The 25646-nt window shown below is 37.1% G+C and overlaps 1 protein-coding gene across 1 annotated transcript in view; it reads left to right on the top strand.

Annotated features, from left to right (window-relative positions):
- The window catches only part of SEMA3A (sema domain, immunoglobulin domain (Ig), short basic domain, secreted, (semaphorin) 3A), a 251914-nt gene that overhangs the window by 42117 nt on the left and 184151 nt on the right, over window positions 1-25646 (top strand). The window contains exon 2 of the mRNA XM_010848141.1: window positions 25397-25554. Coding sequence (XP_010846443.1) covers window positions 25397-25554 — 158 coding nt within the window. The remainder of the gene's footprint in view (window positions 1-25396; window positions 25555-25646) is intronic.

The raw sequence follows: 25646 nt of genomic DNA, 5'->3' as shown, positions 1-25646 counted from the left end.
AAATATATAGGGGGGAAAATCATATGGATGGAAAACACAGCTGGCGAAAAACATAATATTCCCACATACATTTCATCTCTTTTTGACATGTGTATCTTCACTGTATACAGACTTATATACATACAAACTTTCCCACAGAAACTTGCCACATACATAGAACTGGAATGTGTATTTTACAAATAATTCCTCCACAGACAATCCAGGCAATAAATACTAAGTGATAAAACTATCATTTCCTGTGGCTCACTCAATTATGCAACATTAATCTAAATCTTTTCTTATTAGATTATTTTGAAGGTGCTTTCAAGTCATAGAATGACCCAAGAATGAATGCTTTATAGTTCTCCCAATAGCATTTTATTTTGTCACATTTTCAAGGGTTAATGATTACTTGTCATTACTACTTTTCTGCTGTCAGGTGGAGACTTCAAGCATGGACTAAATATAAATAACTAAGCAGTTCTAGCATGAGCAAAAATGGTTTATTTACCCTTGGAAGTCAGAAAGTATAAATTTCACCATTTCTTTTTTCTTCCTGGTACATTATATAAATATTAGTGGCCTTTGATTCCAAAGGATGATAAAAAATAATAAGATAAAACAATAAAAATTTTACTTATTATTTACAAAATTCCAATTGGGAAGAGTTATATTTAAAAATATCTTTAAAAACTGGAATCACTATAACATCTTCAGAAAGAGAAAGCATTAAAGATATTCAGACATTACATCATTCTTTTACTTTCTATGTTTTCCTGAGAAATATTTAGGGACAGGTATTTTACATATGGTCTAACAGAGGCAAAGGATCTTTCCAAGAGTTCCGTCATAAATCAGATGTAGCATTAAATACAGTATTCCAAAAAAAACTCTAAGATTTCTGGATACTCCTTAACTGTACAGTTCATTTAGATATATTTGAAAGTAAGTATAATATTATGTTGCTTAAAGATAAGAACAATGTTATTAATATAACTTTACCTAAATCTCAACAGATCTTATCATAGAATACATACTTTAAAAACTGTTTTATTGGATAAGTTGTAGTAGAAATAGAAACATTTAAAACATTTTGATTTTGCCTTTCCTTCCTCATTCTCCCTTACATAATTAAAATAAGCTAATGAGTATAAAGAAGAAGCAAGTATTGAAGCCAAGAAGTCTGCATTTGGTAACCCCTCTAGGCAGTATTTGATACAAGTTGACACAATTTTCAATCCCCTATCTCAGAGAAATTCCCCAAATGGAAAAGATGGCCTACTTGAGGCCCAGTGTTTTTGTCAAATTGTTTAGGAAGAGCAAGGCACACCTGCCCAAAGCACATAAACTTCTTAAAAGCTAGGAGCTCTGTACTGGGAAGGCACAGAGCTGATGAAAGCTAAAATATTTCCAAATTCTCCCCTCCCAGAAACTTTGGAGTAACTTAAAACACACACACACACACACACACACACCAGCTCTGAAAATCTAATGGGAATTGAGCACATTTGAGTCTAATTAAAAGAGACACTATTTTATGTAGTCTTGGATATGCTGATCTAATCATAGGAAAAATCCTGCATAACGAAAATCTTGCATGGGAAGAGTGTTGATAGATAGGTCTTGAGTTGGAAGTATGAGGTCACTGGTTTATATCCTGAGGAGAAAACCTGGACATATTCCATGAAAAACAGCTGCTTTTGTAAAATGTAATGTCTTTCACACAAGTGGAATTAAACTAGCTACTGTCATTTTACGGATTCCACATCTCTCCGAGAGAGGTGGACATTTGGACTCAAGCCTTTCAGATTTGCTGCTTCAGCATGAAAGTATAATTTTCCTTGCAATAAATCAATAACAGAAAAAAATACATTTCAGAGTGTATACTTTATGACTTGAATTATTTACATTTACTGAGACATGCTTTATGGCCCAGAATATGGGTTATCTTGAGTTTACTGGAAAAGAATGTATATTGTATTCATGTTTGGTGGAGGGTTCTGCAAATGTCAACTAGGTCAAAATGGTTGATAATGTTACCTAAATTTTCAGCATCATATATATGTATGTGTATATATATACATATATGTGTATATATATGTTCCATCAATTATTTGAAAAGGATTGTTGACATCTCTGAATACAAAAATGTTTCTTTGTGTAGTTCTGTCAATTTTTGCTTTGGGTTTTTGAATCCTTCTTATTAGGTGATTAAACATTTACTATTATCATATCCATTTATTTTTTCAAAAAGTAGATTTTTTCACCCCTGCCAAGAGAACTCCTAAGAGCCTCCAAGATCAGATCTAGCTTCCGCTGGGAAGTGTGGTCCTGATTGCAGGGGAGTTGGGCTTGATTCTGCTGTTCTCTAAACCTCAGCACACCCAACACAGGCTCACCCTTCCCCTCCTTTTTTTTTTTAATACCAATCTGTATTATTGTTTTAACATTTTTACAAGGATAGATTATAATTTTATCAAAAAGTAGTATTTAAACATGAAAACATTACTCTTTTCCCAATTTTAGATCCTTAAAAGTTGTGTTTTGTAGCCACATTGTTACTGACTGCTGGGCTGCATCCCACAGGCCTGCAAGCCTTGTAGCTGCCCAGCCTCCAGATCAAAGAAGGATCCTGGAGACACTGACAGAGACAGCAATGGTTTATTAAGGGGGGAATTTTAAGCAAAAAAGTCCTGGAGGATCACGCCACCATTTACGGCAGATGGCAGGAAGAACATGTGAACAATCTTCTCTGACAGGGGGAGAAGGAGGCTACCATTTACAGGGAGAAGTGAAGTCAGGTTGGCTCATCAGTTACCTGGAAAATCAGGAGCTGGGGCACGTCAGGCACAGCCCTTTAGGTTAATGACCATCACCAGGGCAGATGTTTTCCTTCAACAAACTAGCAGGTGGAGCCAGTCTGGCCTAAAGGGCACTGGCAGGCACATTCATAGGAGTAGGGACCATAGATCAGTAGATGAAGCAGGGACCATAAAGAAGGGACGTACAAAGAGGGAGAGAATAGTCATCTTGGGACTTCCCCTGGAGATCCAGTGGCTAAGACTCTATGCTTCCAATGCAGAGGGTCCAGGTTCAATTCCTGGTCAGGGCACTAGATATCACATGCTGCAACCAAGAGTTTTCATGACTTAACTAAGGAGCCTGCCTGCAGCAACTGAAAAAGACATTCCGCAAGCAGCAAAGAAGATCAAAGATCCCACATGCTGCAACATGCCACAGCTAAGACCTGGTGCAGCCAAATAAATACAATAAATATTTAAAAGGGAGAGAGAGGAATAGAAGAGTTTTCTTGTGTGGTTGACCATATACCAACCCCCTGGAACTGCATGGAGCCCAGCTGGGTCCTTTCCTTGCCTGGTGCCACTCACGTCAATTGAAGGAGACTGGTTTGGCAAACAGAGCAATAACTTTATTGATGAAGGCATAGGGAGGAAAAGCTAGTGCTGGAAAGACTCCCTTCAATCCAGGGGATAGAGGTGAGAAACATTTAAGGGGTGGATGCGGTATCAGAGGGCTTCCCAGGTGGCCCTAGAGGTAAAAAACCCGCAAGCAATTGCAGGAGACATAAGAGAGGTGGATTCCATCCCTGGGTTGGGAAGATCTCCTGGAAGAGGGCATGGCAACTTACTGCAGTATTCTTGCCTGAAAAATTCCATGGACAGAGAGGAGCCTGGACGGCTGCAGTCCACAGGGCCACAAAGAGTCGGACAGGACTGAAGCGACTTAGCATGTTCCATCAAAATTGGGGAAAGGGGACAGGGATGTCCAGAAACAGCTGGAGAAGGTGCAGTCCTTTGCGCTCAGCAGACACTAATTGTGCCTAGCAATGTGCAGGTCCTGGTTTGGGCAGGGATCTCAGCCTGCGAAGGAGGCAAATGAAACTGGCAAATCCTTTGGGTTTTGTCTGTGCTGGCACCGCCCTCACGGTCTGGCTGGAATCGGTTCAGGGCCATTGGCTGTCGCCATTTGGTCCTTTCTGTCTGCTGGTGGTTCTGCAGCTTTGGTTCTGGCATGGGTAGCTTCTGTTAAACTGGCACAGCCTCAGGAATAGACTGTCCGATGGTGGCCTGAGGCAAAGAAAGGTTAGTCTCGGTACGGGGATGGTCTTTATCTCGGAAGAGAGGACGCACTCCGAGAGCTGCGGACAATTTCCTGGTGGCTAAGTCAGCCCCCCCCTGCTGGACGCATGCGGGCTGTGCACCGTCTGCACCCACAGCTCTAGGGCCTGGCCTGGCGGGGACCCCTGCCTCCCAGGATTGGCCAAACCACTGCACAGGCTGCATGGAAGTGAAACGGATAAGTTGCCCTGAAGCTAGGCTGTGGTGATGCCAGCTCGAGCATACAGCAGGTGCTCACAATGTGCCTAGGGCCTTGGGAGCTTCGCCCCAAGCAAAGCTCACTGGAGGTTGTGTACAGTAAATCCTTTTCATGCCAGGGGCAACACTATTTAAATAAAGAGTATATGATGGACCAGCTAGCATACCTATAGTTAAGACTAGGGGTCCCGGACTTGGTCTTGGTTTCAAGGGGCCGAAAGCAGAAGCTGGGCAGGAAGCAGCACCCAAATATGAGTTCTAGGGCTTCCTGGACAACTGCCTGCCTTTGCAACCCAGGCATAGCCCTCTTAGCTTGGGGTGGGGGTGTGGGGAGTGGGGCAGCTGGCTATCAGTCCATGCTGCCCGCGGCTCCCTTCCCCCCCTGGGTGGCCTATCTGATGATAATCCTTCAAGAAAGGCCTGCCTGACAGGAGTATTCTGAATGCTGTGATCAGCTAGCCCCATTGTCCATGGATGCAAGAGTGTGGAAAGGTTGCATGTGTGCCAATAATTTATCATCACTCATCTAAGTACCTGGTCAAGGTCCCCAGAGATTCTGCCCACCCAAGAAAGCTTCATAGGACAGAGGTGCCATGAAGACCCAGCTGGCCTCAGTGCACAAGAGCAGGTATACTCATACACTGGGCCACCTCCAGAAAGTCTCACACCCCCACCAGGATAGATGGACACCATCCCTGCCCTAAGGCCTGTATATGAGTACTGACACATGTACATGTATATATCTGATATACGTTACAATATCAGTTCAGTTGCTCTGTCCTGTCCTACTCTTTGCGGCCCTGTGGACTGCAGCGTTGCCAGGTTTCCCTGTCCTTCCCTGGCCCTGTCCTTCCCAGAGTTTGCTCAGACTCATGCCTGTTGAGTTGGTGATGCCATACAACCATCTCTTCCTCTGTGGTCCCCACTCATCCTGCTCTCAATCTTTCCCAGAACCAGAGTTTTTCCCACGAGTTGCTCTTTACATCAGGTGGCCAGAGTAGTAGAGTTTCAGCTTCAGCGTTAGTCCTTTCAGTGAATAATCAGGATTGATTTCCTTTAGGATTGACTGATTTGATCTAATGGTTATACAAAATACTCCCATTTTATACAAAAAAAAGGTTGGCCAATATGTACAGATATATATTTAAAAACAAAAGCAAAAAATTATCACTTGTAACTTACAGAAAACATACAGTGACTTTTATGTCAATTCTAGACATATGACTGAAATTCTAGGAAATCACTGAAATGTTTTATTTGTACAATGGATGCTTATCATTTTTAGCTGAATTCTAGGAAATCACTGAGATGTTTTATTTGGGCAATGAATGCTTAACATTTTTAGCTGAATCTGATATTAAATATTTTTATACCAATTTTATAACCTTTCTAAGGATTCTTATATTTATAAATATATTTTATAAATCTTCTTGTATATATAGAATTATGATTTTTATAATTCTTTCCAAGGATTTCTAAGGTTTACCTTCAGTTTAGTCACACAGTCATGTCCGACTCTTTGCAACACCATGAATCACAGCACACCAGGCCTCCCTGTGCATCACCAACTCCCGGAGTTCACTCAAATTGATGTCCATCGAGTGAGTGATGCCATCCAGCCATCTCATCCTCTGTCGTGCCCTTCTCCTGCCCCCAATCCCTCCCAGCATCAGGGTCTTTTCCAGTGAGTCAACTCTTCGCATAAGGTGGCCAAAGTATTGGAGTTTCAGCTTCAGCATCAGTCCTTCCAATGAACACCCAGGACTGATCTCCTTTAGGATGGACTGGTTGGATTTCCTTGCAGTCCAAGGGACTTACTTGCAAGTGTCTTCTCCAACACCACAGTTCAAAAGCATCAATTCTTCGGCGGTCAGCTTTTTTCACAATCCAAATCTCACATCCATACATGACCACTGGAAAAACCATAGCCTTTACTAGACGGACCTTTGTTGGCAAAGTAAATTGATCATTTTCCTTTAATTTGGAAAGGCATTTTTTTTCCTAAAAAAGTTAAATTCTCTTAGGGGATCTACCAAAAACATGTGCATTGTTATTATAATACTGTTACCTGCCAGTAATTAAAGAAATTGAAGACAAGACTACTCACAAAGAAAGAAATCTATCTGTATTCAGTTTTTCAGAATAATTCCCCTAGATGGATAATGTCTGATTTCAAAATAATTGCCACCAAAATTTTTTGCAAATATTTTAACATCCTATTATTTATAAACTATATTTTAATAATCAAGGTCTTCCATTAATAGTAGCATCTCCCAGAATATTTTTGACAATGAGTTATTTTATATTAAAAAAAAAAAAGAGAAGATTCGATGTCATACAAGGTTGATAAACATTGGGTTTAAAGATTTTCTTTAAGCAAATTTCCTTACTTCGAAAAGTCTCTGATGTCTTAATTTGAAGTATAATATAATGATATGTTGGAGAAGGAAATGGCAACCCACTTCAGTATTCTTGCCTGGGGAGTTCCGTGGATGGAGGAGCCTAGTGGGCTGCTGTCCGTGGGGGTCTCAAAGAGTCAAACACGACTGAAGCAACTTTGAATGCACACATGCGTTGGAGAAGGAAATGGCCACCCACTCCAGTATTCTCGCCTGGAGAATCCCAGGGACAGAGGAGCCTGATGGGCTGCTGTCTATGGGGTTGCACAGAGTCAGACATGACTGAAGCGACTTAGCAGCAGCAGCACTAGCATAATGATATGTGTAGTATTCTGTCAGTCTCTTTTTTTTCATGGGGTCCTTCATCCCATGAAACATCAAAATAAACTGATATATTCTGTATACTTTATAGAATATATCAGTGTAGGATTGTTCATTCATCAGTATGTGCATTTTATTAGGCAAAGAGACAGGATCAGCAGTTTTTAAAAAATAATTTATTTATTTGGCTATGCTAGGTCTTAGTTATGGCACAGGGGATCTTTGTTAAGGCATATGAAATCTTTTATTTGTGCCGTGTGAACCCTTAGTTGTGGTATGCGGGATCTAGTTCCCTAAGCAGGGATTGAATCTGGGTCCCTTGTGTTGGGAGCATGGAATCTTAGCCACTGGACCATCAGGGAAGTCCGTCAACAGCTTTTAACATGTAGATAATGTTATGTAAATGTCACAGAAAATATTTTCTAACTTGTTTGGAATATTTAAGATTTTACACCCACGTGTTTTTCCTGTTTAGTTTTCTGTTTACTAGCCATAAAAAATATAGTCGAAGGTAGAAAGAAACTGAGACTTTATGATTAAAGTTAAATATCACTAAAGTGATGTATTTAACCTTAACTGGAGTGTTTAAAGGGAAAGTTTGTGATAAAATTTTTTAATGAAAAAAATACATCTAAGATAAGATTGGCTGCAAAAACAGTATAAGGCCAAATCTAAGACTACTATTAAGCAGAGATTAAAGCATGCATAATTTTATTTTATTTTGTTTAGTCCTTCTTTGTTTAGCTTTTTTTCCCACATTTTTCCCTCAAGTGAATAGAAGGTAAGAGTTCTAAGGTTGATGATAACTCTGCTGCAGTGTATATTAAATCAATGTGTGCACTTTTGCGGAATGTTACAAGTTGACTACTGATAGTTCAAATGCTCTTTCTTTCTTTGATGTCAACAAAGATGATAACCAACTGTATAGATACAGATGATGTGCTTTTCCTGATAGACCCTCTTTTAACTTAAAGTCTGTTGATAATTGCTGCTTTTGCAATAAGAGCATTTTCAACTACCTGAATCAAGACTTTCATAGCAATATCACTTACTGGTTCTTGACAGCTAATGAAGTGGCAGAGCAGGGCTGATAAACTCCAGAGCCTATCAAGAGGGCTGAGTGTAGCATTTTTTTAGATTCTGATTTTCTAAATGAGGTGGAAGTCATTATGTTCATCAAACAAACTCAACTATGAACTTTTAAACTGATTTCTCGATTTTTTTAAAGAAGTAATTTCTTCTCACTGAGCGCTTAGAAATGATAAAGCAACAGCTATTTTTGGGAAAAGCTAGAAAATCTCTCTCAATTTTGTAATTATACTGGTTTCTATTACTTTTTGAGTTTTATCAGTAGTGGCATTTAGCCTAATAAAAAACAAGTGCCTATTTTACATAAGGTCATTACAAGATTAATATAAAATTAAATTTAAAAAATCTTGGAAGCCTTGTTGAAAATACATTGCTGCTTAGAGACACAATAAAATACATAATCCTTTAAAGCTAGGTTTGTGAGGTGTAGGTACATAGGTTGTTATTTTCATAACAATTTATTAATTTGAATAGAAAAAATATAATATTTTTAAGGAATAAACATGCTCCAATTTTAGTTTATAAAATTATTTCTATCATTTAATCAAAAATTTAGTAATAACAGTATTGTTGTAAAGACATGGCCTTCTCTGATAGCTCGGTTGGTAAAGAATCCACCTGCAATGCAGGAGACCCTGGTTCAATTCCTCATTTGGGAAAAAAAGAATTAGTAATAACAGTATTGTTGTAAAGAGATAGTCTTCCCTGATAGCTCAGTTGGTAAAGAATCCACCTGCAATGCAGGGGACCCTGGTTCAATTCCTCATTTGGGAAGATCTGTTGGAGAAGGGTAGGCTACCCACTCCAGTATTCTTGGGTTTACCTTGTGGCCCAGCTGGTAAAGAATCTGCCTGCAATGCGGGAGACCTGGGTTTGATCCCTGGGTTGGGAAGAGCGCCTGGAGAAGGGAAAGGCTACCCACTCCAGTGTTCTGGCCTAGAGAATTCCATGGACTATACAGTCCATGGAGTCACAAAGAGTTGGACATGACTTTTATTACTAAAAGTTTAGTAATAACAGTATTATTATAAAGACATGATCGACAAAGAAAATCGTCTATTAACTATTTACATGCAAAATAAACAAGTATCAGGAAAATGAAAGAATCAAGATATCAGGGATCTTTTCATTGCTCACATTGATCTACCCCTAGGGTTATATTAGGACTGAACAGCTCTCACACACACTTTGTCTCACTGCAGGTCTAAAGGCAAATTTTACTCCTGCTATTCTCTGCATTCAGACTCATTTTGAGTCTCATTTTGCATGTGTGTTGTGGTCAGCGTGGATTAAAGGGATATCGAGTTTCACTCTAAACAGTGTTTATAACTTATCATTGTAACATTGATATTAGTGCCTTGTTTTGTTTTTTCTTTTCTTATTTTTAAAGAGGAAAACAGCTGCAGTTTTGGGGCAAGTATAGAAGGAAGTTTGAAGAAGACATAAGCTACTTTTTTTGTTTGCCTACTCTTAAAAAAAGAAGCAAATCTGGTTCTGAATTAGTTGTTTGTCTTTGTGGGGATAAATATCTGTGTGTCCTGTGTTGGTCTAGATAATCTTTAGTGTGTGCTGTCCTGTCCAGCCCAGAGATGATCTTGATTTAATGGACCCTGGGAGAGCAAGAATTTTCCATAAACAAATTGGAGTTTTAGCTTCATCCTAGGGAACCACTTAGTTGTCCTTTTAGCTCTTAAACCAAACCTGGCTCACATTATATTTAATTTTAATCCTAGACTAGTTATAACCATGACCCAATCTTAGAGTATATTTACAGCAGGGTGTGTTTGGAAAAGAGAGTAGAATAATTTAAACTGATCAATTTATCTCCTTTTTATTTGTGTATGTAGAGAGATTATAAAATGTCAATGAATTATTATGAACCAACTTGATTAGGGCATCTGACTTCCATTGCTTAATTAGTTTTGAAATGTGTTAACTCCAAAACTAAATACATCATTAGGGGAAAAATACTTGTGGCGTTCCATCATAAATAGTACGTTATTGTCACTATGATAAGGAAGTCCCCAGAATGCATTGTATGGCTTCATCTAAAGACTCTGAGTTCACTGGTTTTCAACACCATCCTCTCCCCTCTCCCTCCTACCCTTCTGCAGGGAAATCTGATTCAAACAAAGTCCTGTTTTAAGGAATCCATAAGCCTTCATAATCAGAATCTATATTTATCCTAGTTATAGAAGTGGGATATGTCATTTGAGGGCTTCTGAGGAGACTCAATTGTGAACAATCCACCTGCCAATACAGGAGACGCAATTTCCTTCCCTGGGTCAGGGAGATCTCCTTGAGAAGGAAACAGCAACCCCCTGCAATATTCTTTCCTGGGAAATCCCATGAATAGAGGAACCTGGCAGGCTACATACAGTCCATGGAGCCACAGAGTTGGACACAACTTAATGACTGAACAATAGCAGCAAAATGTCATATGAACACCTTCCCTCCTCTCCCATCCCCCCCCCCAAAAAAAACCAAAAAAAAGCATCTCAGGTGAACAATTTCTACTTTTCAGCTGACAAACTTACATTGCATTTGTTTGTGGTACTCAGATACTATGTAGTTTAGAGATAGAAAAAACTAGAAATAGTAAGGATAACAGGATAAATTATGTGTTATTTGACTCACATGCACTATTACACATGATGAACATATTTATTTTATCCACCTAATCAGAAATCCATCATTCATTTGATAAGCATAGCAAACACTTCTGTTAGCCACATCTAGGGTTTAGGTAATTCCTGCTCACAGCCACTGGAGAAGGCAAGGCAACCCACTCCAGTACTCTTGCCTGGAAAATCCCATGGATGGAGGGGCCTGGTAGGCTGCAGTCCATGGGGTCGCTGGGAGTCGAATACGACTGAGCGGCTTCACTTTCACTTTTAACTTTCATGCATTGGAGAAGAAAATGGCAACCCACTCCAGTGTTCTTGCCTGGAGAATCCCAGGGACGGGGAGCCTGGTGGGCTGCCGTCTATGGGGTCGCACAGAGTTGGATACGACTGAAGTGACTTAGCAGCAGCAGCAGCTCACAGCCACACACAACTGCTTCTCTGATTTATTCATTTTATTGACCCTTGATAAAATTCACATCATCTCCTGGTCTTCCTTATGACTTTCTCTTTTCCTCCAAACTCTGGGAATTAAATAAAGTTTTGTCTCAGCTTCAAAGGGTCACCCACAAACATTGAATTACATATATTCTCCAATAAGTTCACACTTAGCCATACCAATCTTTATCAGTGAGTAAGGAAAATTTTTTTGTTGTCATAAATGTGTCTTGGGATGGAAATAATGGAAAATACTAATTACTCAATTTATTTCTTAAAAACTCATTTGCTCTGTGTTAAGGTAATTCAAATTATTATTAAACAGTTTAAAGAAATTCTTAGAGTGTGCATACACATCAAATAATAGGTGGCTAAGCAATTTATAAGTATTTAATACTCCATATGTGACTATATTACACAATTTTCTTACAGGAAAATGAAATATTTAATGTTTAAGTGTCAGAATCTAAGTTTGCTTTCATATAGTCATGTAGGGAAATGCTAATTACTTGAAGAACACACTGATACATATGTTGTGGTATACATAAATAAGACAGCCTGAAAAACCAAACTTTTGATGATATTTATCAAATTAAACCTCCTGTTTTTTAACTTTGCTAGTGTTGCACTGCTTACTCATAGGCATTTAAGGAACACTTTCTGGTGAGCTGATTAATAATGGAAACCTGCCTGTAGAGGAGCCTTACAAATAAGACAAAAGACAGATTAGAGAACAAAAATTATATTCCTCGATTACTAGCCCATCACTCAAGAGCACCAAGTTACACTGATGTGAGTTGTAAAAGAAGTATCTGCTTTTCAGTTCTAAATCTTTTCTAATGATCTTGCACAGAAATGAGTGATCAATTATTATGCATCTTTGTATTAAATTTTTTTTGTCCACATTGAGACATTTAGTTAACGTAATAATAACATTTAAACTTTTTTACATTTTTCCAAGGAGAAGTAAAAGTTAAAATTATGCATTAGTTATTTTGTAAATTATTTGCAACATTTTTTTAAGCATATCATTGTGCCCAAAATTTACTGACATCAGGGATCAGGCAGCAAAAATAAAGCAAAACAACTGAAGTCACAGTTTTTCTAGAAATTTATTTAAAAAGAGCATTGAACTGAGAGCTTGGAGATCTGAATTTAAACTTGGCCTCTGCAACTGTTAATGGTAAAATCACTCATGACTTTTTGTAAATGGAGGCAATCAGACTATAATCAAAAGATCCTTCTAAATATCTAACTCACTAACTATTCAGATAATTAGACACATATGCCACCATGCTAACTTGACATCTAAAAGAACTAAAAACATATTCTACTCCCCATCCATACACGTGGCACACAATTAATGCATTACTGTGTATTATGCTTAAAATGTATGGAGCATCAGAGGAGGAGTAATACCTGCTAAGTCTCAAGGCCTTTATGGGAGAGATGGCTACTAACTGTACCTTGAAGCATAAGAACCTGAAAGGTAAACTAGAAAAAGGAGAGGGCAGCCTAGATTTAGAGAAGAGTAAATTGGCCATTTCTGATAGAATTGTGGCTTAAAACAAGGTTGCAAAGGAACATTAGGAACTGTGACTTTTATTAGGGAGACAGGGCAAAGGTAATGGTGGTGGGTGTAGGTACTTTAAAAAAAAAGAAATATTTTTGAAATTGGCTCTGGTCAATTTTATAATGATGCCTTGAAGACTATATTAAAATGAGAAGTTTAAGAAACAGGATCAGTTAAATTATTGGCATAAACTGTAGCAATAAACTATTGCTATTGTAATAGTTACTGTGTTTAATATTACTGATTAAATACAACTCCAAAATCAAACTGTAGTCATGATTTTTATATGTCAAATGACCATAACAGTGCCTGACACATAGAATTTTTAAAAATAGCCATTTTATAGCCATGTTATAAATAATTCAGGGTTTAGATGGCATGATTTTATTGGTTATTTGAATGTAATTAGAAAAGCCAGTGTATACTCCGACATAAAATATATACTGCTTATTCCTAGAAGTTTGTTATTACATTTACTTTTTCTGTGTTTTTGCTATATTTTGTAAAAGCTGTTGCAAATACTATTTATTGAGACAAATATTTCTATGTGCCAACACTAGTTATATACCAGGGAAAGATTCTAGGACTAGGAACACAAAGATAAGAAAAAGCAGAATGTTTTAACTCTAGAAATGGAGCTAAAAAGATAAAGCAGTGATTAACTTACATTATTACATGATACTCTTTCACAAAGGAAGGCATGGTATACTGTCCCTTAGAAGGTTGGAGAATTCACAGGAGAGAATTAACCTAGATCCTGGAATCTGAGTAGATTCACATGGTAAGTTTGGGTGGAAGATGGCAACCATTGGGAAACAGAAGACATTCTAAGCAGTGGTGACTATAGAGAGTAGGCCACTGGGGTGACTGGTAGCCATTCTGTTAATACATATGTATGTATGTGTGTAAAATATAGGATACATACACTTACCCACAATCTATTGGTAAATGAGCCCCAAAATGTGTGGAAAATGCTAAGAGCTCAAATCATGTGTTGGAAATTTCTAAGCAGGTTTTAAAGAGATAAATGATCTAATATCTGTGCTTTTAAATTTGATTCATTCCTTGTTTGAATGAATATATTACTAAGAAACTGTTGTTGCTGTAGTCTCTTGAGTGAGTGGATGGTCTGTCTCCTTAAATCTTGCATGTTTGAGAATGTCTGATACTGTCTTTCTTACTGGGTATAAACTTATTGAGTCAAGTATGTTTTCAATTGGATATTTGCACAAATTCCTTTTTTGATTTCTGGCAAACAATGTTGTTTTAAATAAGGATACAGCCTACTTGATAACTTCAATAGATGACTGAGTTTTATTCATGGATTTCACATATATTCTTCCTTTGTTTAGTAAGTTCCATAATTGATCCTCTAATAGATTAGATTTTCCTGGAAAATGGTAACATTTCAGTCTGCAGATATGTTTATTTTTAGGATTTTAAGGTTTTATTTCCTATCATCCATTCTTATTATCTTCTCATTAATAAATTTTGCCTCTTTTAATGAAAATTTGATTTTGTTATTACTGTGGAGCTTTGGCAACAAAACAGTCTAACTCTCTTTTCCATGTCAATTCCTCTTTTCTGTGTTTTTTGGTTGCATTTTGGTCAACTTTCTATCTCTTTATAACAGTGAGAGTGAGCTCGAGGAGTTCACAGTATACAATTGTTATTTTTACTTGAAAACAAGCTTCAAATTTTTAAATACATTTTCTTCTAGGAAAATATATTCTTTATTCTTTCATATTTTGCAGTTGGTGTGTGTCTTATGAAACCCCATCAAAGACACTGGGGAGTAGTCTAGTGTTCACACTTTCCACGCCTACCTTCACTGTGGTTTATCCACAGTGATTTCCTTGAGTGGGAGGGTAATACACACACAATAAGTACTGTGTACAGTGTGTTATTAGAACAGTACTTGGCATACAAATGTTAGTTAAGATGATATTTTGTGTGTTAGTGGTACTTTCAATTTTTATGGATATTTTCCAATAATTTTATAGCCATATATACCCCTACAACTTGTTTATATAATAAAGCATTTATGGATAGAAGGTTTGTGATTTGTTAATACTTTGGTTACTAATTATGTGTAGTTATTGCTGTAGTTCAGCATTTTATCTCAAAATATTTCATGCTCCACTATTTTGGATGTATTCTCTTAACTACTCATGGTTTGATATTCTATGAGTGCATTTCCTCTGAATATTTTCCCCTCAATTTTCTTCTTTTTGTAAAGTGAGATTCAAGGGAAGGGGATAAAGTTAAGAGTGACTTTTTCTCAACTTTACCAGGAGCGTGTCATATTTATTTTGTATAAAGATTATTCTAGAGGCAATGCATAACATGAATGTTGTAACCTTACAAAGGAAGTTCTGTTAGAAGATAATTAGTGTAATCAAAAGATGAAATTATAAGGAACTAAACTGTGGCAGTGAGGATATAAGCAGAGGAAACTATAGGAGATATTATAGCACTGAACCAAACTGAAGTGATGGAAACGGTCTGTGGATGATGAAGAGGCTCTGGTTTGTACGATTGTTTGGATGAGTGACACTTGTATCCAGTTTTAAAATGAACCAAAAAGTGATGATATCAATGGAAAAAAGAAAAAGGAGTGAGTTCTAACCAAGTCATGCAAACTCTGAGATATTTGTGCAATAACTAAATAGAGGTTACTAGTAAACTTTTGAGGGAGAAGGCAATGGCACCCCACTCCAGTACTCTTGCCTGGAAAATCCCATGGATGGAGGAGCCTGGTAGGCTGCAGTCCATGGGGTCACGAAGGGTCAGACACGACTGAGCGACTTCACTTTCACTTTTCACTTTCATGCATTGGAGGAGGAAATGGCAACCCACTCCAGTGTTCTTGCCTAGAGAATCCCAGGGACGGCGGGGCCTGGTGGGCTGCCGTCTATGGGGTCGCACAGAGTTGGACACGACTGAAGTAACAGCAGCAGCAGCAGCAGTAAACCTTTGGAGAAGGCAATGGCACCCCATTCCAGTACTCTTGCCTGGAAAATCCCATGGGCGGAGGAGCGTGGTAGGCTGCAGTCCATGGGGTCACGAAGAGTCAGACACGACTGAGCGACTTCACTTTCCTTTTTCACTTTCATGCATTGGAGAAGGAAATGGCAACCCACTTCAGTGTTCGTGCCTGGAGGATCCCAGGGACGGGGAGCCTGGTGGGCTACCGTCTATGGGGTCACACAGAGTTGGACACGACTGAAGCAACTTAGCAGCAGCAGCAGCAGTAAACCTTTGTTTGGCTTTTGGGGGGAAATCTGTCTTGGAAGATATACATATGAGACATATCAAAATACTGCTTGTGATGAAAGCTATACTTGTAGATAAGATTATAAACAGAGTTATTATTGTGTAAAAAGACCAAGTACAGAGTAAATAAAATAATGTAAATATTTAAGAAACTATTAACTAAGGTGAATTATGTGATAGTGAGAGGTAACCAAACTTCTCAACAATCAGTCTAAGTATTTTCCAAAGTATATTCTTATATTTCTCTCTTTTCTTTTTAATGATCAGTTCTTAGTATTCTCAAAAATTCCTCCTTCTTAGAGGTGGTGCAGAGTAAGACAGTCTGGCCTCTGGTGTTGGGAACTGAAATCTTGATTCCATCTCATGAACTCTATGACCTAAGATATTCCCAATATGTATCTGAATCAATTTCTCCATGAGAAAAAATGGAAATAAAAGTTTCCACCTTAAAATGTTTCAGGGCTTGAATTAGTATATTAATAAATCATTCAACAGCTTTTTGGCACATAATAGACACTGAAAATTTATTTCTTTTGTATTTTCTCTTCTTTCTCCTGGCTGTTTTTCATGTCCTCTGAATGAAATGTTCCATTGCACCCCTTTATACTGCCCTGTACATTTTTAAGGCCAGGCTTAATTGCCAAACTTTCTCTAAGTATTACCCACTTCTTCTGGTAGCATTAATTTATCCTTTCTATAAACTTCCTCAGTTCTTACTATTCTTTCTGTGATTGTTGTTCATTTAGTTTTTGCTTCCCTGAGGGCATTTGTCTACTTTCAATCAACGTTTTGTTAGTCTTCATACTTCATAGTCAATGTCTACATGTTACACATAATAAGCACTAGATGGATGCTTGTTGAATTAATAGTTGAATGATTCAAATAAAAAATGTGAATCATCAGAGTAGATTGTGAAAAACTTACTTTCCACAAATATTTCTCACATGAGAAAAAGTGGAAGTAGATTTCTATCACAGAGAGGCCTGCTCTTGATATTTTATAGTGTATTGAAGGGAAAATCTCTTGTCCCTCCCTGACAATGTGGTTCAGGGCACTTGTGAATTATGGGTCTAGAAGCATAGAATCTGGGTTTGGGCTGATCATGAACCTTTACTTGTCCAAAGCTCGTGTGAGTACCCAGAACCTTGATCAAGGGGTCTATCTAAGTCAAAAAAGGTTGATGTATTCAAGTCAACTATAAATAAGAAATATCTGGCAGAAGACAGTCTTGGTATCATGTCAGTGTGATGGAGACTAATATCAGAGATCAGACTGTTGGCAAATACAAAGAAATACATTGAAAGGAGAACTTGAAGAAATATTCTAGGCAAAGGTCATGAGGTTGTGTTTTATAAAGTGTTGTGGCCTCTGGCACAAGCTAGAGAAAGTAGCAAATTCGTTAGGGTAAAAGTGACCTTCAGACCAGTATGTTTAAACTGGATATACATTTTGAGTCTACCTGTTATCTAAGATAGATTTTTTTTTCTAAGTATATTCAAACAATACATTGGACCAAACTTGGTAAATTGAGAAAATATTCTCAGCACCATCAAATAAATAATAGCATGTAGAGCTCACTAACATTGCGGTTTGTTGGTTCAATGACAAGATGCAGTGGCCAGAAATGCTCCGAGTAGAGTTCATTCTCTACAGTTTATCTTAGAGCTGCTGCACGACCCCACAGATGGCAGCCCACCAGGCTCCCCCGTCCCTGGGATTCTCCAGGCAAGAACACTGGAGTGGGTTGCCATTTCCTTCTCCAATGCATGAAAGTGAAAAGTGAAAGTGAAGTCACTCAGTCGTGTCTGACCCTCAGCGACCCCATGGACTGCAGTCTTCCAGGCTCCTCCGTCCCTGGGATTCTCCAGGCAAGAGTACTGGAGTGGGGTGCCATTGCCTTCAGCACTTCCCAAATAGAAGTCTGGAGAAAGCTACCACCCTTCTCCACATTAAGTTCTAAAAACCAGTCCTCGATGAAAGAAAGTAAAAAAAAAAGATGACTTTTTCTACAATATAACTTTATTAATCTCTAAAATTTATTGTGTATTTTTGGTCCTTCCTAAACTTTTTGTTAGTTAAATAAAATTCCTTATCTTCTTTGTATAAATGAAAATAATAATAAATAGCACTTATTCTATTGTTCTGTTTTTATAGGGCAACAAAAAGTTGTCATCTTTCATTTCAGCCCTCATTTCTCTTTTGGAAATTTAAATACTCTAGGAAGCACCAAAATAAAGACTCTCAAATTTGGGACCTCAATGAACTTTCCCATATTTACAAATATCTGAATGTGCCACCATTTAGTCAAAATATTTTGGCATTGTACAGACCCAAATTTTGACTGCATTAAATAGGATCTTTGTTCTGTGCAAAGGACAAAGTTCAAGCCATGGAAAAAGGACATAAGCCTAAAGCCTTCAGTGAATACAGGCAATTCATTAGAGAACAGCAACTGGTGGGGTCCCATTACCTTTCATGCTATAAAATTAAGAGAAGGGTGGGTTTTGGAAGGAAGGAAGAAAGGGAGGAGGAGAGAAATAGAAATAGAAATGTCATAGAAGTCAGAAGTATAGAGAACAGGATGACTGTTGTTTCGATATGAAGTTCAAGTGTACAGCAGTTCTCTTTCCAGTTATAAAAACTCTAGTTCTGGATAATCTTGCATTAGGAAATCAGTATTCATTTCACTGTGTTTTTGAAATTTGATCTGGTCATTGTAATGCAGTCATCTATGTAAATCGGTGCTTACCCTAAAGATAATCAGGACAGCACAGGAACTATACAACTTTATTATGTAGAGCTGAATCGACAGATGTGATTTTGATGTAAATTTTCTCACCTTTTTTCTTTTCATATGTTACATACACAAGAAGAACACTAACTTATAAAATAATTTTTTAGTATTTTAAATAATGTACTGATAGTGACATCTAAATTTGCTTTTTCCTCTATTCAGAGTTGCATTAGATATCCTGATGGATTCAAGGGGAAAAGGCAAATCTAAAAATTTATAAATAAATAAGTTGAATGAAAATGAGAATTTACTCATTAGGAAAAAAATCATGGGTCTTCACCCATGACTATTTTGATAGGATATTCTGACTGAAGGACAGAACAAGAAAAATTTCTTCTCTCCTTTTGCTGCATAATGTTAGATTTTTAAAAATCTTATCATGTGGACTTTGTGTCTTGAATTTCAGAAGATCCATAAGATTTTTAGTAATACATCACAGAGAATGCAGTCTATTTATAATTGAAAATCATGCTGCTTGAAGTTATATGAATCAGTTCTCCTTCCAGAACATGTGTAAACTTATACTTATTGTCTATATTGCCTTATATATAGCATGTCTTAGGTAGCAATTATTGAACACAAACTATTTGCTTATAGTTTTATGACCAGTTTACCTTTCATTTGTCGTTAAACAAAGTATATAAACACTAAGTCATTTGTTGAATCTGGAATAAACAGAATGTTTTCTTAATTATCTTAAAAATATAAGAATACATAGTTTATTAAAAGTGCTTGTCTGAAATAGCACTTTTGATTACAGTCCTACATTTGCTTTTCTTTATGGTCGACATGGCACGTAGAAGGTAAAATAATGTTTAAATGAGGGAAAAATTGAATTGTACCCAAGATGAATTAGTGCCTTTATATGCTTTGTCTACTAGGATTCACCGAAGTCAAGTTGATTCTATAGAAATTTATGTTTTTCTATAATGAATAGCTGTTGTTGACGAAATGTGAACATAGGCAAGATGTAAGAACATAGTAGGGTATTAAATGTCTCATATTACTGTATATTAATTTCAAAGCTAGTTTGTGTAATGGTAAAATGTACATTAAAGTGGCTGAAAAGAAACATCTAAAGTTCTTTGATTCTAAAAGAGTAAAGTCAAAATTGAAGTTAAAATCAACTGCAACTTAATATGTCAACATATATAAAAAATAAAATCATAAGCTTATAATTTAAAAACCATAAATGAGAACAGACTGTTTTAAAATGTGAAATATAGACTTAAGGAAAGAGTCTCTAATTTTAACCTAGATTTTTTTCACCCTGAGAAGAGGTGAGATAATCTAAGCAATCCAGAATTTGCCCTGGCTCAATGCCAAGAAGGTCTCAGAAAGATTCTTCTCTGTTATGAAGTGATGGATAAAATCCCTGATACACAGGAACGTGTAAGGAATTAGCAGCAAAAGAAATGATGAGGCAAAATTAAGTACCTTCAAAGAATGTAAAACAGCTGCCAACCTGTACTCCAGGAGAATATTGTCTTTTTGTTTAATGAAATGATCCAGCAGAAACATTTTTTAAGTGTAGTTTGTTTACAGAGTGATTTCACACATAAATGACTAAAGTCTTTTCTCTTAAGTTGTCAGTGCATAGAAACCACTAATTCTCCCTAAGCTTAATTTATAAAATTCAACATGTAACATTTTTCAGTTGTATGAATATTTTCATTATTTGGAATTATGGTATTGCCAAATTCAGACTTAAATTGAAGAAAGTAGGGAAAAACACTACGCCATTCAGGTATTACCTAAATCAAATTCCTTACGATTATATAGTGGAAGAGACAAATAGATTCAAGGGCTTAGGTCTGATAGACAGAGTACCTGAAGAACTGTGAATGGAGTTCATAACATTGTACAGGAGGCAATGATCAAAACCACTCCCAAGGAAAAGAAATGTAAGATGGCAAAATGGTTGTCTGAGGAGGCCTTACAAATAGCTGAGAAAAGAAGCAAAACTAAAGGTAAAGGAGAAAAGGAAAGATATACCCATCTGAATGCAGAGTTCAAAAGAATAGCAAGGAGAGATAAGAAAGCCTTGCTAAGTCAACAATGCAAAGAAATATAGGAAAAGAACAGGATGTGAAAGACTAGAGCTCTCTTCCAGAAAATTAGAAATACTGAGGGGATATTTCATACAAAGATGGGAAAAATGAAGGACAAAAAAAAGTATAAACCTAACAGAAGCAGAAGATATTAAGAAGAGGTGACAAGAATATACAGAACTATACCAAAAAAAAAAAAAAACCTTAATGATGCAGATAACCATGATGGTGTGATCACTCACCTAGAGCCAACATCCTGGATTGTAAAGTCAAATGGGCCTTAAGAAGCATCACTATGAGCAAAGATAGTGGAGATGATGGAATTCCAACTGAACTATTTCAAATCCTAAAAGATGATGCTGTGAAAGTGCTGCATTCAATATGCCAGCAAATACTGAAAACTAGCAGTGGCCTGAGGACTGGAAAAGGTCAGTTTTCATTCCAATCTCAAAGAAAGGCAATGCCAAAGAATGTTTAAACTACCACGCAATTGCACTCATTTCATACACTGGCAAAGTGATTCTCAAGATTCTTCAAGCCAGGCTTCAACAGTACATGAACTGAGAACTCCCAGATGTTCAAGCTGGGTTTAGAAAAGGCAGAGGAACCAGAGGTCAAATTGCCAACATTGATTGGATTATAGAAAAACCAAGAGATTTCCATATAAACATCTGTTACATGGACTATACAAATCCTTTAACTGTGGATCACAACAAACAGTGGAAAATTCTTCAAGAGATGGGAATACCAGACCACTTTATCTGACTCCAGAGAAACCTGTATGCAAGTCAAGAAGCAACAGTTAGAACCAGTCATGAAACAATCAACTGGTTCCATCATGGGAAAGGAGTACTTCAAGGCTGTATTTTGTCATCTCGCTTATTTAACTTATATGCAGAGTACATCATGTGAAATGCTGGGCTGCATGAAGTACAAGCTGCAATCAAGATTGCTGGGAGAAATATCAATAACCTCAGAAATGCAAATGACACTGTCCTTATGGCAGAAAGCAAAGAGGAATTAAAGAACCTCTTGAAGAAAGTGAAAGAAGAGAGTGAAAAAGTTGGCTTAAAACTCAACATTCAAAAAACTACAATCATGGCTTCTGGTCCCTCATTTCATCTCAAATAGATGGGAAAACAAGGCAAAGAGTGAGAGCTTGTATTTTCTTGGGTTCTAAAATCACTGCAGATGGTGACTACAGTCATGAAGTTAAAAGATACTTGCTCCTTGGAAGAAAATCTATGAGGAAGCTAGATAGCATGTTAAAAAGCAGAGATATTACTTTGCCAACAAAAGTCCATATAGTCAAAGCTATGGTTTTTCCAGTAGTCACGTATGGATGTGAGAATTGGACCATAAAGAAGGCTGAGCACCAGAGAATTGATGCTTTTGAACTGTGGTGTTTGACAAGACTCTTGAGAGTCCCTTGGACTGCAAGAAGATCAAACCAGTCAATCGTAAAGGAAATCAATCCTGAGTATTCATTGGAAGGACTGATGCTGAAGTTGTAGCTCTAGTAATCCAGTACTTTCCAGTCAGCTGGTGTGAACAGCTGACTCATTAGAAAAGACCCTGATGCTGGGAAAGATCGAAGGCAGGAGGAGAAGGGGACGACAGAGAATGAGATGATTGGATGGCATCACCGCCTCAATAGACTTAAGTTTGAGCAATCTCTGGGAGCTGGTGAAGGACAGGGAAGCCTGCCGTGTGGGAGTCCATGGGGTCACAAAGATTCAGACATGACAGAGTGACTGAACAACAACAATAAATGATATAGAAAGTCATTATTTTTATTATTTAAAGTGCAGCCACAGGTATACATGTGTGCCCCATCCCATGTATACCTGTGGCGGATTCATTTTGATATTTGGCAAAACTAATACAATTATGTAAAGTTTAAAAATAAAATAAAATTAGAAAAAAAAATCAAAAAAAAAATAAATAAAGTGCAGCCAACATACAGAAATTGGCAAACAAAACCAAAGTAAACCAAGGAGTTACTGCTCTTCTTTTTTATTCCTTAACCATACACAATTACTGACACTAACAAATTAGTACACTTGATGAGATAGTGGAAAAGTACTTCTTTCAGTCAGCTCCATCTTCCCTGATTTCCTACTTGTAGTCAAGAAGAATTATTTAATTTCACCTTTGTAATAACTCTTGGAAGATTTATTATTAACCCCTTTTTTCTAAACCCTGAGGCCTAAGTAATGAAAAGAACTCATCTAAGTTTACACACCCTGTAAGTACTGTGGCCGTGCTTATGTTTTCACCTATAGCTATGACTCCATATTCTATAGCTATATTAGTTGTCTTCCCGCTGCTTTTCCACTTCATGTTTAGAGGTCTCTTACATGGTTTCTATGCGTGTCCAATTAAAATCAATCCGTCTCTTAAATGACCCTCTTGATGATTAATATCTATGTAATTGTCTTGATTTAGACTCAGCAGGCTTTTCAAACTTTTTTCAGTTTGCCTAGCTACCTGTAGTTTGGTCTCTCTGGTGTTAGGATAGAATTAGAGATTAGAATTGGAAAGAAGAGTGAAGGTCATCTATTCTGTTTGATAAACAGAGCTCTGTATATAGTCAATTAGTACATGAGCATATCCAGTGATACAGCCCATGTCTCTGGTATAGGTCTTTCCATCCTTACACAGCTCGGAGTGCCTGAAATTTCTGTCTTATATTGACTTATATTTACCTTCATATACTGCATGGTGGATTCTTTGTTCTTTCTCTTTGGAGACTAATAGCACTCATTTATTTCAGATATGCCTCACATGAATGAGTCTCTTTCCCTTGATCTGTTTCTTCTTTTCCTCCTGCCTTCTATTCTTCTTTCCTTCCTTTTTTTTTTTTTTTTTGGGTCATAAGTTGAGGACGAAATAAGATAAACCAGTACTGTACTGTTTCTCATGAAGAAATTTGAAAAGCATCTTTTAACAATTTATTAACAATTATTACACTTTTGCATGCAAGATGGGTAGTTAGGTAGGTAGATATAGATAGACATTCCATTTAATATGTATTGACCCAGTACTATATAAAAGAAACCATGTGATTTGTGGATAATAAGCTATTAACTATATGTTTTCTTATTAATTCTGGTATGTAATTCATTTATATGAATGATGGTAATAATTGACACTGTGATGCAGGCTATAAGTAATTAAAGGAAAATATTACAAAGAAATTAATTCTGTGTGAATCTGTTAGGGGTTTCATCTGAACTAGCTTGGAAGAGTGATGCTCTTTTCTCTAGGTAGCATATAGTTGTAGGTGTCAGGAACAATGTCAGGAAAGGCTAATAAGTGGATGACTATGGAGTGTGTTTTCCTGCCCTGTGGTGGGCATGAGAAAGAGTACTGAGGTGGGGTTTAAACTCAAATGGTGTTTATCTGAACTTTGATGCCAAGTTAAGAATTTTGAACTTTGTTCTTTATTAAAATATTCTTTTGATGAGATGGAAAAGGAAGTAAAAAGATAAAACAAGGCAAATTATTGAGTGACTAGTGTCCTGGGGTAGGTCTGGGACAGAGGAAAGGTCTTCATTTCTGCTTTCATTCCTTGGAAGGCACATTCTACATTTTATGGGTGCTGATGAAAATTTCTACTATGCATGCGTGGTAAAAAGCAGAATCACTGATTCAGAACACATTTCGAAGAGTCCCCAACATTTGTATTTGGGGACTGTGGTGGCGGTGGTGGCAGCAGGAGTGGTGGTGGTGGGTGTATTTATATAAACACTATATATAAAATTTCAGTTGAAACAGATAAAGGAAACCTTTTTGGTGATGATCAGCAATTACCTTTCTAGTGCAAAGACAATTTACTGTTCTTTCTATTTGAAAATATTTTTCTTAAGGTATCTGAAGGTTCAGTATTTGCCTGTTCACAGCAAAAGTAAATTGGAAATCAATAAACTGAAAAATTGGGATCACATAGCAAATTAATTTAACTCAATGTTTTCATAAAAAAAATAACTCATCCACATGCCAGTTACAAAATATTACAAAATTAGTGATTTAATTATCAAAAAGGCATACTGAAATTCTTTATTAAAGAGAGACCTTAAACAACCTACGAGATTATTTTCCCCACAGTACCTCTGCTCTGTTGGTCCTTAAGCTTATCCTTCTAGCAATGACTTGGAGCAGATGAAAACCACTTAAACAAATTTTAATAGAGTTAAAGATGTTTTAATACAAACTGACCATTCTAATTTATTGCCACATGCAAGGAGATTCCACCAGACCAATCATTTGGACAAGGTATTTCTCTCCCTTGTTCTGTAGGAGTATGTCATCTTGAACATGAAATCAGCACACTAATGGGAGCATAACTTCCATTTCATTGAAAGGCAAAGAGTCCTGTGAAGTTTTACTATCACAAAGAATAACCACTGATTGATAACACAGCAGGCAGTAGCCAGATTACCATGTGCCAATCGTCTGTACTCATACCGAACCTCACATTAACGCTCAATGTCTTGCTTTGTTACCTTGCAGAAATGTTGGAATCCAACAATGTGATTACTTTCAATGGGTTGGCCAACAGCTCCAGTTACCATACCTTCCTTTTGGATGAGGAACGGAGTAGACTGTATGTTGGAGCAAAGGATCATATATTTTCATTCAACCTGGTTAATATCAAGGATTTTCAAAAGGTACCTTTATTCTGATATATGGACTATAATTTTAGTGAAACAATTTAAGTTATACAGAATTTTCTAGCTATTTAATTATGTGACAACTGAAA

Source organism: Bison bison, unplaced genomic scaffold (genome assembly GCF_000754665.1).
Source record: "Bison bison bison isolate TAMUID 2011002044 unplaced genomic scaffold, Bison_UMD1.0 scf7180017864260, whole genome shotgun sequence".
Taxonomy (NCBI): domain Eukaryota; kingdom Metazoa; phylum Chordata; class Mammalia; order Artiodactyla; family Bovidae; genus Bison; species Bison bison.
The sequence above is the reverse complement of the archived record's forward strand: the minus strand, read 5'-3'. Positions and strand labels throughout refer to the sequence as shown.